We start from the raw sequence: 17456 nt of genomic DNA on the forward strand, positions 1-17456 counted from the left end.
AGAGCCTGTTTGATGCCTCTGCACACGAGGAACTCAGGGTTCCATTTGTTTATGAGGTACACCTACTTAATGTTATAAACAGTTACTTCTAGAAAATCCTTGTGTTAATGCTCACACCCCAACCCCAGGAGATAATAAAACCAACACAATACAGTTGTCTTGCAATGTTCTTAAACACGTATTTCAAAATTTCTCTAAAAGTAAAAAGGACTGGGTATGCAGCTCAGTTGGTAGAGCCCCTGCGTAGCATACATGAAGCTCTAGGTTTGACTTTTAGTCCCACATACACCAAATGTGGTTCTGTACATGCCTGCAATCCAGCACTCAAGGGAGAGGGACGATCAGAAACTGAAGGTCACCTGGAGCTACACAGCAAGTTCCAGGCCAGCCTGGGATGGGTGAGATGCTACATCAAGAAAAGGGTTTAGAGTTGAGATGCTAACTTCCTGTGATGTCGTCAGCACGGTGATGGTGATGGCCCTAATTTTCCTTAGCAATTCTACATGTATCACGAGTATTGCGACTACTGTAGGACCCTCTACCTACATGTAAAAGGAAGATACCCTCACTGGGGATTGCAATTGGAATAAAGGATCTAGAGAGATGGCTTAGTAGTTAAGCATACTTACTTCCATTACAGAGGACTTAAACTCAGTTCCCAACACCCACAAAAGATGTTCACAACTGTGTCACTCCAGCTCTGGAGAATCCAACATCTTCTTCTGGCCTCTTCAGGTAACGAGACACATGTACTGATATACATAATATTTAAAATAGAATTCCTCTTTATTAAAAATGGAAATGAATGATACTTTGCATGGTGGAAATCTGTATATAACTGAGGTAAGTTCTTGAGGCGCAACAGTAATGCTAGCTGTGTTTTATGTTCTGATTTCCTTCTGATGTACACTTAGAACAATCACAGAGCTCAGCCTTGATAAGAGTTTATGAGCTGTGATCAATACAGGAAATATTAAGAGTGCTGCACAAACCAGGGCTGATGGGCCTTCCTGTGGGTTTTCCTATGTTTTTCAAGTGTTCCTTGAAAATCTGAGGCAGCTTTTTGAATTGAGGTCATTTTGCTTTATAACACCACACCAAGGTGACAGTTTACAAGCCCTGATAGACAGTTGTCACCTACTTGAAAACAGCCATTATTCCCAAGTCACCATGATTTATTACCCACAGTCTCAAGTAGAGAAGGCTATGGTTCTTGTTTGCTTTGTTTCCTATTCAAGGACTGTAGGACAGTCATTAGGAGTATGAAGCACATCACTTTAAACATGACTGTTAGTGGGCCTGCTTACTAAAGGAAAATCAGAACTCATTCATTAGTCTGCTAAGTGAATTAAGGTTTGTTAGGAGAGATTTATAGCACCAGTCCTTGGGTGATTGCTGGTCTTCCAGAGCATGTGGGTTCAGGACCTGACAGTTTATTAACGGTGCTGTATCTAATAGCATGCTGCCAAGGTGCTTTTGTTAAAACGACAGTATTATTCTAAATGGATGAACAGTTTTATACCAACAAAATGCATTTTAAATGTTTGTCTTCTGAAGGCAAGTACTGGGAGTCTGTGAAGAGCCTCCAACTATCAGAGCCTCCAATAACTTTTGGTTACAGTCAGCGCTGACTACAAGAAAATGTGACATTCAGAGCAAAACCCAGCACTTCGGTTAACAAGCCCCAGTTGTGTGTTCTAAGGTTCACAATAATACTCTTGGTGACACACCAAACTCGAAGACTCTCGTGTTAAGGGTAGGAAGGGCATCTGATTTACACTTTTGGTGGAGATGAATATATGGATGGATACACACACACACACACACACACACACATTAAATAAGATAAGCAAAGTCATGAGTCCTTTGATCTGAAAGATTCTGATTGATTTTCAATACAACTCTAAAGCATTTTATTGTACATACAAACATACATACATACATACATACATACATACATGGTTTTTCAGTTCTCAGAGCAAACTAGAGGATCTCGCTTGTGGCTTATTTGGTATATAATATAGTTCATATCAACTTATGTAATACTTATGTGATATTAACATCTACAAACTTAAACTTAAGGCCACTATTTCTCTATTATTTGTTATGTTTTTCTTGGGTTGTAAGAAAAACCAATGCAGTCAAGTGTGCTTTGGTTTCACGTGTCTCATTTATTTAACAGGTCAGTAAATTCACTTCCTCCTCATCTCCTTTCCACTCACTGGCTCCCCCTGACTGCATCAAGCACTTCTTGTCTGTCAGTACTCCGACCAGTTAGGTCGTTCTGTTTTCAGATGAGGTATCATGGAGCCCAGGTTGGCAGTGAACCCTCTACGTAACTGACGATGGTTTGGAGCTTGTGAACCTCATGCCTCAACCTCCCAACCGTTGGGATCCTAGGCATGTGACAACATATCAGTATTGAGGGTCTGAGGGCTGGAACTCGGGGCTTTGAGCATGCTAAGAACTGCTCTGCAAACTGGCCTGTGTATACTACTCTCATGAGTAAACTGTTTTGATCAAACATTTCAGGAGAGTAACTTAAGAGAAGAAGGGTTTTCTTGGACTGGCTGTTACAGAAGTTCACACACTTGACCATATATCTAGGTCTGGAGTGAGCTTGTGCATCACATTAGCTCCAGTGTGTGGAAGGAGCAGCTCCTTTCAGGCAGACAAGAAGGAGAGGGACAGAGACAAAGAAGCAAAAGGCAGGCATAAGCACACAGGAGTCCCAAGTATACATCTAGACACGATTTACTTCTTCTAGCTATGTTCGGCTCCTAAAGCTTCTAGAACCTTCCAAAATAGCACAAATAGCATGTGACCCAGGGTTCAATGCATTGAGCATTTTGGGAAACATTTACTATTGAAACCAAAACCCTATCTGCCTTCTTCCAGAAATATAATATAGTCAACCCAATTCTACTTTGCTAAGCTATTTCTTTTCTTCTTTTTTTACTATTTATTTCTATTTTCAACTATATCTAAGTGTGTGGGTTTGCATGGGGAAGTGGGTGCATGTGTTGAGTCAATGTGTACTGAGGGCTTTGGATAGAGCTGAAATTATAGGTAGTCATAGGCTACATGAGGTGCATGCTGGTAACCAGACAGTATCAGGCAAGAGCAATAAGTGTTCCTAACCTGTGAGACATCTCTTCAGTTCTCATAATATTGTTTTGTGTGTGTGTGTGTTTATATCTCTGCTGTTCTCTCTCAAAGTTCGGTCCATGTTTTCTTTATCTGTTAAATGTCTAAGATTAAATTCTCTACAATTTAGGAAGTTGCTGTAGTACCAGAAGATGCTTAGTAAGCTGCAGCAGAAGGAAAAGATAGCTCTAAAGATGTAAGAGAGGCACTTACGTCTTGGAAGTAACTATATACTTCTTAACAAGACATAAGGCCTGCTCACCATGAGGGAAATCAAATATGGTTCCAGAAATCTAACAAATTACCCGTGGCTGGTAAGACCATGGGTCGTAGACTATAACCTGTTACCCCCACTCTCCTAAATCAATATAATTCCTAACTGTATTCTAATTGTTTTCCTTACACACAAGAATGAGTGTAGCTCCCACCTCTCATCAAAGAAGCCTCTTTTTGAAGCAGATGGAAACTATTAGGGAAAGCTACAAGCAGTCAAAATACAGAAAACACCTGGCCACGTGGTTCCCACAGCCAATGTATACATCTCCAACATAACTGCTGCATCCAACTTTCAGCAACATCAAGGAAGAGGGGCAGAAAGACTGTACAAGCTACAGAAAGAAGATGTCTGGTGCAGTATTGTGTACTCTGGATATGACAGGGAGGCTTCACCCATGGTGCCTCAACACTATGGCTGTTTAAATGAGACCCAAACAAATCCCACACCAGTTTACATACCAGCATAAATAGGGAACTCACAGGGCCCCACCCCTAAATGAACGGCTACAACTGATGAAAAATTGCTGAGAGGCAGAGGGGTGGGGGAGGGAACAGGAGAGAGAGAGAGAGAGAGAGAGAGAGAGAGAGAGAGAGAGAGAGAGAGCGAGCGAGAGAGAGAGCACACACATGTGAACGAACGAAAGCCTTCCCCAGGGATGGGCTCCTTAACTGGTTATCCAATACCAAATGATCCACCCTAAAAACATACACATTGGAGGAAGCAACGCTAGTTGGTTTCAGCAGATATTTATATATTTATTTGTTGTAATATAAAAACACAATAATAATTCAAGAAAAAGAGGCCATGAATTTGAGACAGGATGGCAGGGGAGAGATATAGAAGGGTTTGGAAGGAGTGTAACAAAATTTAAAATAAAAATTAGAACAAATCTAAAAAATTAATGTATTTAATAATACATTTATAATAAAATTTAAACATGCAAAGAATTTCCCAAATTATAACAAATGACCATGGACTTTTTATAATTTAACAACTAAGAATGAGACAAGGTCACCATTCTGCAATTTGCACCTGATCCCAGGACTACCCTCACAATATGAGTAACATACAGAAAAACAGTAACGACACAAACTCCATCCTGAGAAGGGTGATGCTGTACAACCCCCTCGCCTGTAGTATGAGTCAAACGGTATCTGTGGGCTGCCTTCCTGGAGAACTGAGAGAGTGACAAGTAGCAAGCCAGAAACGTTGGATAAATCACTAGAGTTAGAGAAGAGATCCCAGCTATGAGGCTGGTGTCCTATGACACCCAAATATGTAAGGAGGCTGAGGATCGTTCAGAGAAACAGGCAGGATGCTTGTCCCTGATCTAAGAGGATTTTAAGTCCCTTTCACAAGAGCTTTAAGCGCAGTCTGGGAAGTAACTCTCATAACTACAGGCTCAGGGGCTCCAGCACTTACATATCTTCAGGGGCTTGAAAAATGGATCAGGAGGTAAAGTGTGATCCACAAAAGCATGCAGACCTGAGTTCAGATCCCCAGCACCCAGAGAAACAACCAGTTTTGGTGAAAAATGTCTATAATCCCAGTGCCAGGAAGGCAGAGGTGGTAGGATCCTTGGGAACTCAATAGCCAGCCAGCCAGTCTAGCAGGCTAATTGTGAATTCCAGGTCCAGTGAGAGAGCCAATCTGAAGCAGTGTCATCTCTCTGCTGCCTGTGATCACTTCTTCCAAGAACACTTGCTGTTGGCATCACAGAGGAATGCCTGCAACTTATAATCAATGTCTTAAAACCCGAATCACTGAACACTTCTTCCGTAACTGCCAGCCCAAACCTCAGACATGTTAAGAGGTCTTGACCTGCTTTAAAACCCTGGAGGGAGTAAACAGGTAAGAACCATTAACAGATTAAAGGGAACAACTGTCATGCATGGGCAGCCCAGAGAAGAGATCATTCCAACAATGACATCACCAGGGTGAAAGATGAAAGCACCTGTGTCTAATGGCCATACACAGTGATACACATCCAATCGGACAGAGTCAAGGCCCTCTTGAAAGCCATGGAAAGGGACATAAAATGTTTCTATACTCTGGGTGCAAAGGGCAAAACTCTATTTTTATTTGGTTCAATTTGTTAGTGGTGCCCTCAGTCACAACACTGCTCAGTCACCTGATACCAAGTTTATGTCCTCATTCGCTGTGTGAAGACAGAGAAACAGATATACTTAAGAGGATGGAGAGAGAACTCTGTAGTTACACCTTATGAATACTGTGTGCACAGTGGATGCGAGCTCAGTTCTTAGCACCTACAACAGGAATTTACAACATCTGTAACTCCAGCTCCAGGAATCTGACTCCCTCTTCTGGGCTGTATAGGCACTGATACTGCTGTATACATATTAACCCACCAAGGCACACACATTCACATAATTAAAAACAAGAAGAATGAATTTAGAAAAAAACCTCAAAGGTACATTTTATTGCTTACTATTAACAGTTCTACTCTGTGCACATTAATTATGTCATTTGGTTGAATATTCACAACTCTATTTGGCGGGTGGTGAAGTAGAAACAGAAATATCAAACACCCTGCCCAAGGTCACACGGCTAGTCACATGAATCATTCTGCCGCTTCGGACTTCATCACACATATTTCAGAGTGAAATTTTGACTGCATGTCTCAGAAGGAAAGAGATCCAGAACTGTTTAAATCAAAACAGAAAATGTATTCAGTGAGCTGACGTTTAAAAAACAAAAAAGAAAACCTTATACACACTCCAACAAGTTTCAGTACGCTTGCCAAAAGGGAAAGAAAAACCCAGCAAATTGATTCCAAGTTGCCTATAATTTCATTTATATTTAGAATATGAGCTGAGCAGGGTATGCGTATGCAATGAGAGAGAGAGAGAGAGAGAGAGAGAGAGAGAGAGAGGGAGGGAGTGTGTGTGTGTGTGTGTGTGTGTGTGTGTGTGAGAGAGAGAGAGAGAGAGAGAGAGAGAGAGTATGTGTGTGTAATACTCATGGTATTCAAAGCCTCCCCCAAACGTGCAAAGTTTGTTCCAATCCTTCTCTATTTTGCCTACTTTGAGAATCCTTTGCAATCTGCTTATGTAAATAGTGCTCTTCACTGCTGTTCCCATCTCTCAAATCTTCTGCATAGATTGGAAAACTGACAGACCTAAGCAGACATCTTTGGAACACAAAACCAGGAAGACATAAACAAATATCACCGGATCAAAAACAAAGGTTTCTTCAAAGCCCTTCAGCAAAGTGAGACAGATACAGCTGAAGAACTGAGAGGCAAATGCAAGCACTCTTGGATTAGCCCAAGAATGGGCAACTGCAGGTAACAACACATACCTCACCTGCATGCAAATACAGACTCCGTGATGCATGGACTACAGTATCAGTTTCATGAACAAGGACAACTTCTGGGTTTTCACCTTAGTTTACTAAAATCTCCACTATAGGACAGGGGAGCAAACAGAAGGTTCTGGAGGGAGGAGGGATACTGAAGCAAGGGACAGTGTTTAAAAACGAAACAAAACAAAACAAAACAAAACAAAACAGTTCTTCCTTGTTCAGCTAAAGGTAGGGAAACTTAGTCTTTTCAAATTCAACAGTCCATGATTTAATGATAAGGATTAGCTCATCTGTGGTGATTTCCACATTTCAAAGAGTTGTCAAAGGCAATTAATGAGAAAACAAACAAACAAACAAAAAAAAAACAGTATGGGACTCAACCTGATAGTGACTCACCTTCATTACAAACTTAGTGAAGCCGTTCTCATAAAAGGACCATGAGCACAACATAAACACTGTATCTCAAGTTGGGGAAGAGGGGCCAATCACAGAAACTGTAAATACATTACTTCCATTTAAAAGCAAGAGACTCGCCAACGTGGAAGTCAGTCCCTGAAATCGAGTACTACACGTGATGCCGTTGGACTGACACTGGAAACAGAGCCCGGCTTTGATGAGGGCTTGGCAACTCCACTAAGGATTTTGCAGGGTGATAACGGAACAATGTGGGATTGGAAACACATTCCGCAGAGGGGCATTTTTATCATAGCTGAGAGCGGGACAGACATCTGGTACTCATCTTCTCCATGTACGCTAATAACACGACAGCTCTTGAGATAAGCAAAGTAAGTTGATTTTACCAAGGCAACTTTTACAAAATGAGTAAGTTTTATAAGCGAAGCAAAGTTGACCCAGCACAAAAAAACAAACAAACAAAAAAACAAAAAACAAAAAACAAAAAAAAAAACCCAAAAACAAAAAACCCTTCCAAATCCTAATCAAGGATTCGCTAGTTATCAAATATGTCATTAAGTAATAAAAGCATTCCAAGAACTAAGGAGGTAAAAAGCAAAACAAAATGTGGATTCTGATTCCTGAAGTGACACCCTTCTTTCAGGGTGATCACACTGACAACATAAATGACAGTAGAATGTTCAGGCTGTAACTGAACGTGGTGAAGGTGGTGGCTTCGGCTCTATTTCTGAAAGGGAGGTGGGGTGAGGATAGAGAGCATGGAGGGCAGGCACCGCAGCCTGCAGATCTTACTTCCAGCATCGCAACCCACACCCAGCCTGGTGTGAAGAGATGGCAGATGGGACGACGTCTGTTCTTTCAACTGCTAAAGCAAGACACGGAGCGTATCCTGCTTCTTCTGTAAGCATGAATATTCAGGCCCGCTGCGCAGAACCACCATCAGTGTGCTAACTGTATGATGCAGGGCCAGAGGAATCCTTAGCATTCTCCTTGGATTATAGTTCAAGACGAAGTTAGTGGGACCAGGTGAGGGTGCCTTTTGGGCCAAATTTAGGAAAGACTTGATATTCACTGAAACGATGCTGATTTTCATAATTCAACCAGAAATGCAGTCAGAGAAACGAGTCACAAGAAGACTGATTGGCCATGTTAAGAGGACAACGTTAAGAGCAGCTGAACTGAATGGGTGTTTATTGGCTATGGTTGGTAGCATGTGTTCTATCTTGCGTATTATAGTATCAAGCGTTACTTCAGAACACAATCAAGTGCCTGTAAGTACTAAAATACACAGTGCTATGCCATCTTGTGTAAATAGTTGTGGTTTGTAATTCTTCCTCATTTATACCATGAGAAGGAATACTAAACCCACAAAGGATAATTTTGTTATAAAAAATGCAATGAAGCAACCATCTCTCTGTCCTTGAATGAAAGATAGTGTAATAATCCCAGAGGTATATTTCGTCCATCCCCTCCCCTCCCCTAAGAACAAAGTGTAAGGACCAGAACACATATAATGCATCTGTATTTGCCAAACTGTGGAGTGTGGTGATTGCTGGCTTAAAAGCCAGATACAGCTACCAACCAAGTACAAGGAAAACACTACTGGAATGCCATCTCCCCTCACAGTGAAATAACAGAAACAGAAAAGCAAGTCACTGTGCACACTGAAGCTCTTTTGAGTACTTAGAAGAAATCAAATAATTCCATATGTAATCTGACTTCCAGCAATTATGGAATTGGGCTGGCAAGGGCAATCATGTGTCCCCCCTATCTCCTAAACGTGCTAAGTTCCCCACCGAGGCAGATGCCTCCTGATCCTTAAGGCCCAACAGGTTAAACCCTTTAGAAATAAGACAATCCTCAACGACAGGGCAGAAATCAGTGAGCTCGTTAGGGGCAAGAGGGATTCCTCGGGTGTCATTTTTTCACACTGTAATGAGGGTTTGTTATACGAGCGAACTGATGGCAAGAGGAGGCGCGCAGGTGGAAGTGGAGATGGACTTACGAAGTAGCCTGTCCCCAAGCTGGAAGGAGCTGAACTCTGTAAAGGAAGCACAGAGACAGAGCACAAAAGTCAGTGGCCATTTTTAGCATGTTCCCATCCACACAGCTCATTACCAACCCTTTGTGAGTTTTTCATCACACATCACATGCCCGAGTCCGAGACCCCTTGTCGTCTGCTGCTGATACACACACAGTATTGCTTGATTTTTCCCTTTATATCTCTCAGCGACTCAGAGATGCTAACGTGCTATTTACTAGATTCTGAGCTTCTGCGGTGGACGTAATTGCCAATTTATTTGACAGGCAGCTGGGTAATGAATTAATGATGGCATTTCGCCCTGCACTGAGACTAAACAGGCACGTGGCAGCCTGCCTCCCCGATTTCCTGACATTCAAGGCCCGGGTCTCAAGCTATTTGGTTTTGTGGCCGCAGAGAGGCAGGCAAGAGGAAAAAAAAGCCCAGACTGACTTGAAAATAAAAAGCCCAATGGGTTTGGATGACTTTTTGGTATATGACCTACTTGCTAGTTTATTCCCCAAAGGCTTTGGTTTAGCACACACTTGGCACTGTGCAAAAATTAGACATTTTGTAAACATAATTAGTTGACTAAAATGCAAAGAATCCGTGGGTGGAGGGAAGCAGTTTTTCTCTCAATAATATCAATTCAGACTGCCATAGCGCTCACACAGTGAACCAACTGAAAATCAATAATTCTGAACTGAACTCAGGGTATCAAGTACTGAGGGAAAAAAAGCCAAAGTATGAATACAAAATTCATCTGTATATCTTTCTATTACTATGTATGTATGTATGTATGTATGTATGCATGCCTACGTTAGTTTATGTGTACTATGTGTGTACAGGTGCCCTAGGGAGGCCACAGGGTAATGGATCCTCTAGAACGTGGGTTCAAGGCAATTGTGCTGAGGAAATGCTGGGAACCAAACTTGGGGGAAGAGTAAGAACTCACCCATCTCTCCAGTACCGCCCCCCCTCAATTTGAGTCAGGTTCTCATGAAATCTGTTTTCCCCCAATTCCAGAGGTATGCACCACTGCACTCCTTTATGTAGTGATCGAATAAAGGGCTTTCTGAATGCTAGGAACCACTCAACCAACTAAAGTATTTGCCCAACACTCTACCTAGTTTATGGACAAGGTCTCTGTAGTCTAGGCTAGCCTCAGACTCCCTTGATCCTCTTGGATCCCTCTCCCGAGTGTTGGGAAACCAGAAGTGTACCACAGCACCTGGTTTGAACATTGCTAGCACCTCAGACATGCTGGGCAAACATTCCACCAATGAAGCTGCAGCCCTAGCCCTGGATCAGTTTTGTTTATAGGCTTTCTCTAAAACTTGTCCTAAGAAATTGTTTAACGTTTTGTCGTCCTCTTTGTGAGCGGGGGGGGGGGGGGTGGGGTGGGGGTGGGGGGTGGGGGGGAAGGCACTGAACAAGCTGGAAATGAAAATAACCTGATGCAGAGTCAGTCTTTAAATTCTAGCTCAGCAGCTTTGTATTAGGGCTGACCACATCTTCATAGAAAAGCCTGATTGCCACCCTAATTCAACAGTTATTAACATCAGCTCATCCACTTACATAGCCAACCTGCTATTCTTTAGACAAAAGGCAGGAGGGGAACATGTGCCTATTCATCATGTCTTTCGCTCAAGATGCACTGCAGAAATGCAGGTTGAAGTGATGTCTAAATACATGGATCGTATGAGGGAGGAGAGGCTAAGGAGAATTTCACATCTTCGTAACCACAACAGGTATGATTTCTGCTGACTGTAAATTGAGGTGTTACTCTTCTTATCATTGTGACCAGCCACCTGAAGAAAATCAACTTAAAGAAGGGAGGACTTATTTTGGATCTCTGCTTGAGGATAAAGTTTGTCATAGTGAGGATGGCATGTCAGAAGGTCCTAATCACGCTGTGTGAGCAGTCAGTAATTGGTATCAAACAGGAAGTACAGGGAACCTATCAAACAGCAAGGCTCTACCTTCTAAAGGTTCCACAATTGCCTACAACTGCACTGCTAGACTTACACCAATGGTTCAAACACTGGGCCTAAGGGGGACATTTCACATTCAAACCTAGGAGAAAAGTAGACAACTTTCTGACCATCTCCACATCAAACAAAAATACCACCCTTCACAGCATTCCTACAGAAAAAAAAAATTCCTCATCTTGCTGTTTCCTACAAGCTCAGAGGGATAAAGCACGATGTAAGTTATGTTGGGTATGTGACATGTTTAATAAACCTCGCTAAACGGCTCAATAGCTCTGTGGACCGGAGTTCCGTTCCTACCTCCCACATCACGTGGTTCAAAAACCACCTGTAACTCAAGCTCCAGAGGATCCAATACACTTTCTGATGTTCTTATGTACCTGTATACACCCCCCCTCTCTCTCCCACCCACACACACACACACACACCACAAAACAAAACAACCGATAAACAACAAAAACCCTTATGTGTTCTTGATTCCGTAAGCAAGGAAAGGGAGAAAGAGAGCTTTCCATCCATCCACCGTAGTCATGGAGACTGCTTACAGCAGAGGCTGACCATGTGACAAATGCCACCTATTTTCTGCAACCCCAGCCCTTGTTACAGCAGGCAAAGGTGGAAGACAAGTTAGCTTTCTACCAGCCTGGAGTCCTGCGTCTAGGAAACGAACTCATTTTAGGATGAATGACAGAGAAGCAGGGGGATTTGTTCATTTCATTCACCCTGCTTGCTGAGAATGTTTCATCCCAGAAGGAGAAGGATCACTCCAAACCCAGCTTCCCACCCGCTCCGCGCCTATCATCGTATTGTATACCAAAGCAAATTACATCCTTGAGGTCTAAGCAAGCGCTGATATGCTCATTTTGCATATATATTGTGCATTACTTGGGGAGCGGGTGGAGAGGAGGGCTTTGTTGTGCATGTTTGCTCTGGCCATTGTTTATGCAGGTCTGACTGAATGAGGGAACAGTGGGTATCATTTCAATTTCTGATGTCAACATCAAATTACTTATTTAATTTCATGCCTGGTGAAGCATTGTATAGCTACACGCGGAATCATTTCAGTTCATTTGTTATGCTGTGCTTTTGCAGCGATTGGCTTGCCTTCCAACTGACAGCTTTAATTACGACATGAATTTGATTGCACTGCTGAGGAATTAACACAATGCAACAAAGCATTTAAGCACCCTGCCTTATCACCCAGCTTCCGCACACATGGGTACACATGCGCACTGATAGACACAGGAAACAAGAGATGCTAGAACCTCCTGTACACTAAAGGCATACTGGAATCTGCTTCACTCTGTAGAAGGCACATATGTAGGATCTTAGCATCAGAGGTTATCTACAATAGCCAAGGCACTGAGCATACCATTTCAATAATATTTTATCATTTGTTTGTTAATTTTTTACTTATAAATAACAGGGCCTTATGTATATCAAGTTGAACTGGAAATTGTTAGTGTAGCTGATTACCTTAAAAAAAAATTAAATCCTCTCTACATATGGAGAGCTATTTAGTGCCCGTACAGGGCAGAAAAAGAAATCAGATTTATTGTAGCTAGAATTACAGGTGGTTGTGAGCTACCCAAAGTAGGAGCTGGGAACTTAACTTGGGTGCCCGACAAGAGTGTCAAGTGCTCTTAACCAATGAGACATCTCAAAGCTCTCCTAGATCTTCTTTTGAGTATGTACATGCTTGCCCGTGTGTGTGTGTGTGTGTGTGTGTGTGTGTGTGTGTGTGTGTGTGTGTGTGTACATCAGAAATATACATGATGTAGGCACTGGAGAACCAAACCCAGGTCCCCATGCTTACATGACAAATAAGTTATGGTCTGAGCCATTTTTCAACCCATGTCAAGTTTAATTAGTGCTAGACATTGAACCTAGGACTTTGAACATACTAGACCCATTCACCAAGTGAACTGAATTCTTAGCCCTCTTTCTTCCTTTTTTTATATTTAGTTTTAGATTTGTTAATTTTAGTTTATGTATATGTGTATTTTACCTCTCTCTCTCTCTGTCTCTCTCTCTGTCTCTCTCTCTCTCTCTCTCTCTCACACACACACACACACACACACACACATCCACCCATTCATCCATCCATCCATCCATCATATCTGGTGCCCTTAGAGACCAGAAGAGGTCATTAGATGCCCTGGAACTAGAGTTTCAGAAGGCTCTAAGCTACCATGTGGGCACTAGAAACTGAACACGGGTACTCTATAAGTGCTCTTAACCACTGAGCTATATTTTCACTGCTCTTAAACCGAAGCCCTCCTTTTTGAAGGGGTGAGGTTCCTAGCACTAAATAATCGTGTTTTAAAGTCCTGGTAGAAAACTTTCACAAAACACCACCACCACCATCCTCTTTCTACCAAATGTATATGGAGTTAACATTCCCTCCCTCTCTCCCTCCCTTTTCCTCCACTGCCACATTCTTCTTTATCACAGTCCTTTATCATTGCAGCTGAAACATATAAACAAAGGCAATGCCTAGCAAACAGACTTCTCTTTGTCCGGTGCTATATTCCCAAGGTTCTGACTGTACTCATAGACAAACAGGGAGAAGAGTTGGAAGCGTTACTCTCCCAGGGAAAAGAAGATGATCCCGTGTTAAAGATTTTGTAACTTACTGGTTCTATGTAGAGGCACAGGCCTGTACTCCCAGCACTTTGGAGTCAGAGGCAGGTGGATTTCTGTGAGTTCTAGGTCAGCCAGGGATATATAAAGAGACTCTGTCTCAAAACCAAAAGAAACAAAACATTCTATGACTCCAAATATTTGAACTTCCTGATTATGGATGGTTAGAATGTTACAAACCAGCTTCATACTATAGTGGGCTATTTTTAGTTCCTTGAAAAGCCACTCACTGTCAGTCTCTGGATGACCGAGCACCATTGTATCCTTACGACTATGAATAACCCCCAAGTGTATCCTTAACAAACTGTCAACTTCTCTCAGTCAAAAAGCCAAGAACATCACTGCGGACTCCTCTAACAGTCTTTCCCACACTTGCTATAACCTGTGAACCACAGCAATATATTCAGACAGTGTCTTCATCCATGGCTTTATCAGTTAACCGTAAAAATGTCAACCAAGTATTACCATGTTGGAACATGATGTTCACAGTGTCCTGAATCTGTCTTCCTAGGACATGGTCACTCATGTTTGACTCGAGAATACACACTCTCCCATTCCCTTTGAGTTGTGTCTTTCTCCATCAACACTAACAAATCTGTGTGAAGCTCTGCCTTCTTGCTACTCCAAAGAACCAGCAAAATATCTTGGCTCTCTATGGTCATTCTCAGTTCCAACATAAATCATAGATAAAATTATTTGAAAATTTGAATCATTTTCCAAGTCAGAAATTGCATAAGTGCCTCTCAAACCTCCACACCACAGAAGACAATTGTGCTACAAAAAAAAATGTTAGGAAATGTGCTGGGATAATAGAAGACTCCCTGCCGTAGAGTGTTGTACATCAGAAAGACACCAAGACTTGGAACAAGGCACATGTGCCAAGACCCAATCCAACAATTCTACAGAAACATTCAATGAGGTTAATTTTAGCTTTCTATATTTCTTCAGGCAGTTACTTTTTCACACTGATGTCTTTGCTCACATGTGTGTATCCAGTTGTGTGGAGACATGGATGGGGCATAGCTCTCTGAGGAAGAAGAGAAGACAACTTTCAAGAGTTGATTTCCTCCCTTCTGCCATGTGGGTTCTGGGAACTGATCTTAGCTAAACTCACATTTACTCTCTTCCCCAAGGTGATTTCTAATGACAGGAAGAGGGTAGCTACCGTGTGTGTGTGTGTGTGTGTGTGTGTGTGTGTGTGTGTGTGTGTGTGTGTGTGTATGTGTGTGCCTGGAGACTAAAGACATACTTTTGTTGGAATTAGACAGCATAAGTGTCTGAAACCCGAGGAAAAAAGCTAACTCTAACTCAGATTTGAAGAACTATGTCGGCCACTGTTACTAAAAAGGACAAAGAAGTGGGTTCCAGTATTTGAGGTAAGTCTGAGCCACACGATGTTGTGGTTATTATACAAGACTACTCGCTGTGCAAAGCTATAACTACTTCACAAACTCACCTCTACTTCAATGGAAAGTAACACCACAGCTGGATATAGTGAAGATCTTTCATAGAAGGATGCTCAAGGAGACCCATGGAACCTTCAGGTGCTTCTCTCAATCAGTTGTGTGCAACTTTGCCCCAAGAGTCTACGGCCTCAGAGAAGTATATCAGCTGAGAAAGACTAGAGGAGAGCTCCATCTATGTAGCCTTGCAGTAGACAGCGTCCATGCTGGGTATGGACCATCTAGTGAGGCTACTTTCTGTCCACGGATGCTTTTTCCCCATGGCCCCTCATTCACTGCTCTGTAAGCAAGGATAATAAACACATTGGTTTAATTCTACCTTTGTTTGTAGATGGGACCTTTGGAGAAGAGACAGATTTGTTTTGTTTTTATTTCTGTCTTCTCTAGAAAAGAAATTATAACAACAGAGGTAGTGGCCTATGCCTATAACAATAGCACTTGAGGGCTGGTGAGATGGCTCAGTGGGTAAGAGCACCCAACTGCTCTTCCGAAGATCCAGAGTTCAAATCCCAGCAACCACATGGTGGCTCACAACCATCCGTAACAAGATCTGACTCCCTCTTCTGGTGTGTCTGAAGACAACTACAGTGTACTTACATACAATAATAAGTAAATCTTTGAAAAAAAAGAAACAATAGCACTTGAGATGCAAAGGTAGGTAGATCAGCCATTTAAGGCCAATTTGATCTACATGCTGAGTTCTAGGCCAACCAAGTAAACATAGTAAGGCACAGTCGCAAAATAAATAAATAAATAAATAAATAGATTAATTAATTAATTTTAATGGGAAAAGGAAGGAGAAAACAAGAAAAGTACTCCTTCATTGAAAAAAAAAAATATGCCGTGTATTCATGTCCATAGAATGAAATGACAGATTTAAATTTCTCTTTCCTTTAAAGAAGGATCAGGTTTCCTTCACTTCAAAACCATGTGTGTGGCTCAATTGGTAGAGTGCTAGCCTAGCATTCATAAAGCTCTAGGGTCTATCCTCAGAAAATAAGTTACAAAAAAATCTAACCTGGGCTACATAAGACCCTCTCAAAACAAAACCAAAACCAAAACAAACAACACCCTCTCACAAACCAAAATAATCTCTGCAATATTACCTAATTTATCCATGGTTAGGGGAAAAAAAATCTACTCGCTAAATGAAAAGAGCTCTGCTTTTATTTCTCTGAAATCCAGCGATACATTCACATTTCCAATGAAGTAGGTAGAAAGAAGACTGGGGTCAGGCTGGTAAGGTAGAGGAGGAGGAGGGTTCTGTCAACCTGCTGGGTAGAGGAAGGTGGGAGCATCCGCTTGTCTGCCATCAGATCACTACCTCAGCTAACTATCTGCAAATTCTCTCATTACAACAGTACCCTGAGAAGGACAATCTCCTTAGGCCTCCTCAGGAACGCTCTCCGCCTCCGTCTCCAGCCAACACAGGCCATGAGACAGTAATGGGATACACGGTGGAAGCACAGTTTCCAGGAGGGAGGAAGCTGCCCTTAAGAGTATACCTTCATTAAATACTTATTCTAGCCTTCTTTCTGCTTCCAGCCTGCCTTCTCCTGTATCTCTGTCACTAAGCAGTCTTCAAAGCTGCTCATTAAACTCATGAAGTTAACATTTTTGTTTTATCAGCTTACCGACAACAGGGGATTTCAAAATTGATTATCCAGACTGGCTGTAGCTCCGCAACTACTTTGACAATGCAACAAAATTGATTATCCATCTGTGGCGGTTTAAATGAGAAATATCCCCCACAGGCCCTGGTACCCCAGGTGGTGGTGCTGTTTGGGGAGGTTTCAGAGGAAAGGCTCTGTTAGGGAGGCATGTTACTCACTGGCCATGGTCCTTGAGCACCTCATCCTACTTCCAGTTACTGAGCTCTCAGACCCACTTCAACGGCCACGCCTCCCTGACACGATGGACGTCTATCCCCATGGAGTTGTCAGTCCAAATAAGCCCTTCCTTCTATAAACTGCCTTGGTCATGGCGTTTTACCACAACAAATGAAAATAACTAATGCACCGTCTAAAATAGATTTGCGCCATCTATTACAGATACATGCAGAGGACAACACTACTTAGTCTCCAAGCTTTCCAAATACAAAGAGGGATGTGTGGAATTCAGGCCCAGGAAAGAACATACATTTTGCCTATGAGCTCCATGGATCCTGCCTTCCAAAC

At 42.2% G+C, this 17456-nt stretch overlaps 1 protein-coding gene across 1 annotated transcript in view; it reads right to left on the reverse strand.

Annotated features, from left to right (window-relative positions):
• Auts2 (autism susceptibility candidate 2) overlaps positions 1-17456 on the reverse strand; it is a 1105888-nt gene that overhangs the window by 584490 nt on the left and 503942 nt on the right. The window contains 1 exon segment of the mRNA NM_001363480.1: positions 9168-9203. Coding sequence (NP_001350409.1) covers positions 9168-9203 — 36 coding nt within the window.

Source organism: Mus musculus, chromosome 5 (genome assembly GCF_000001635.26).
Source record: "Mus musculus strain C57BL/6J chromosome 5, GRCm38.p6 C57BL/6J".
Classification (NCBI taxonomy): Eukaryota; Metazoa; Chordata; class Mammalia; order Rodentia; family Muridae; genus Mus; species Mus musculus.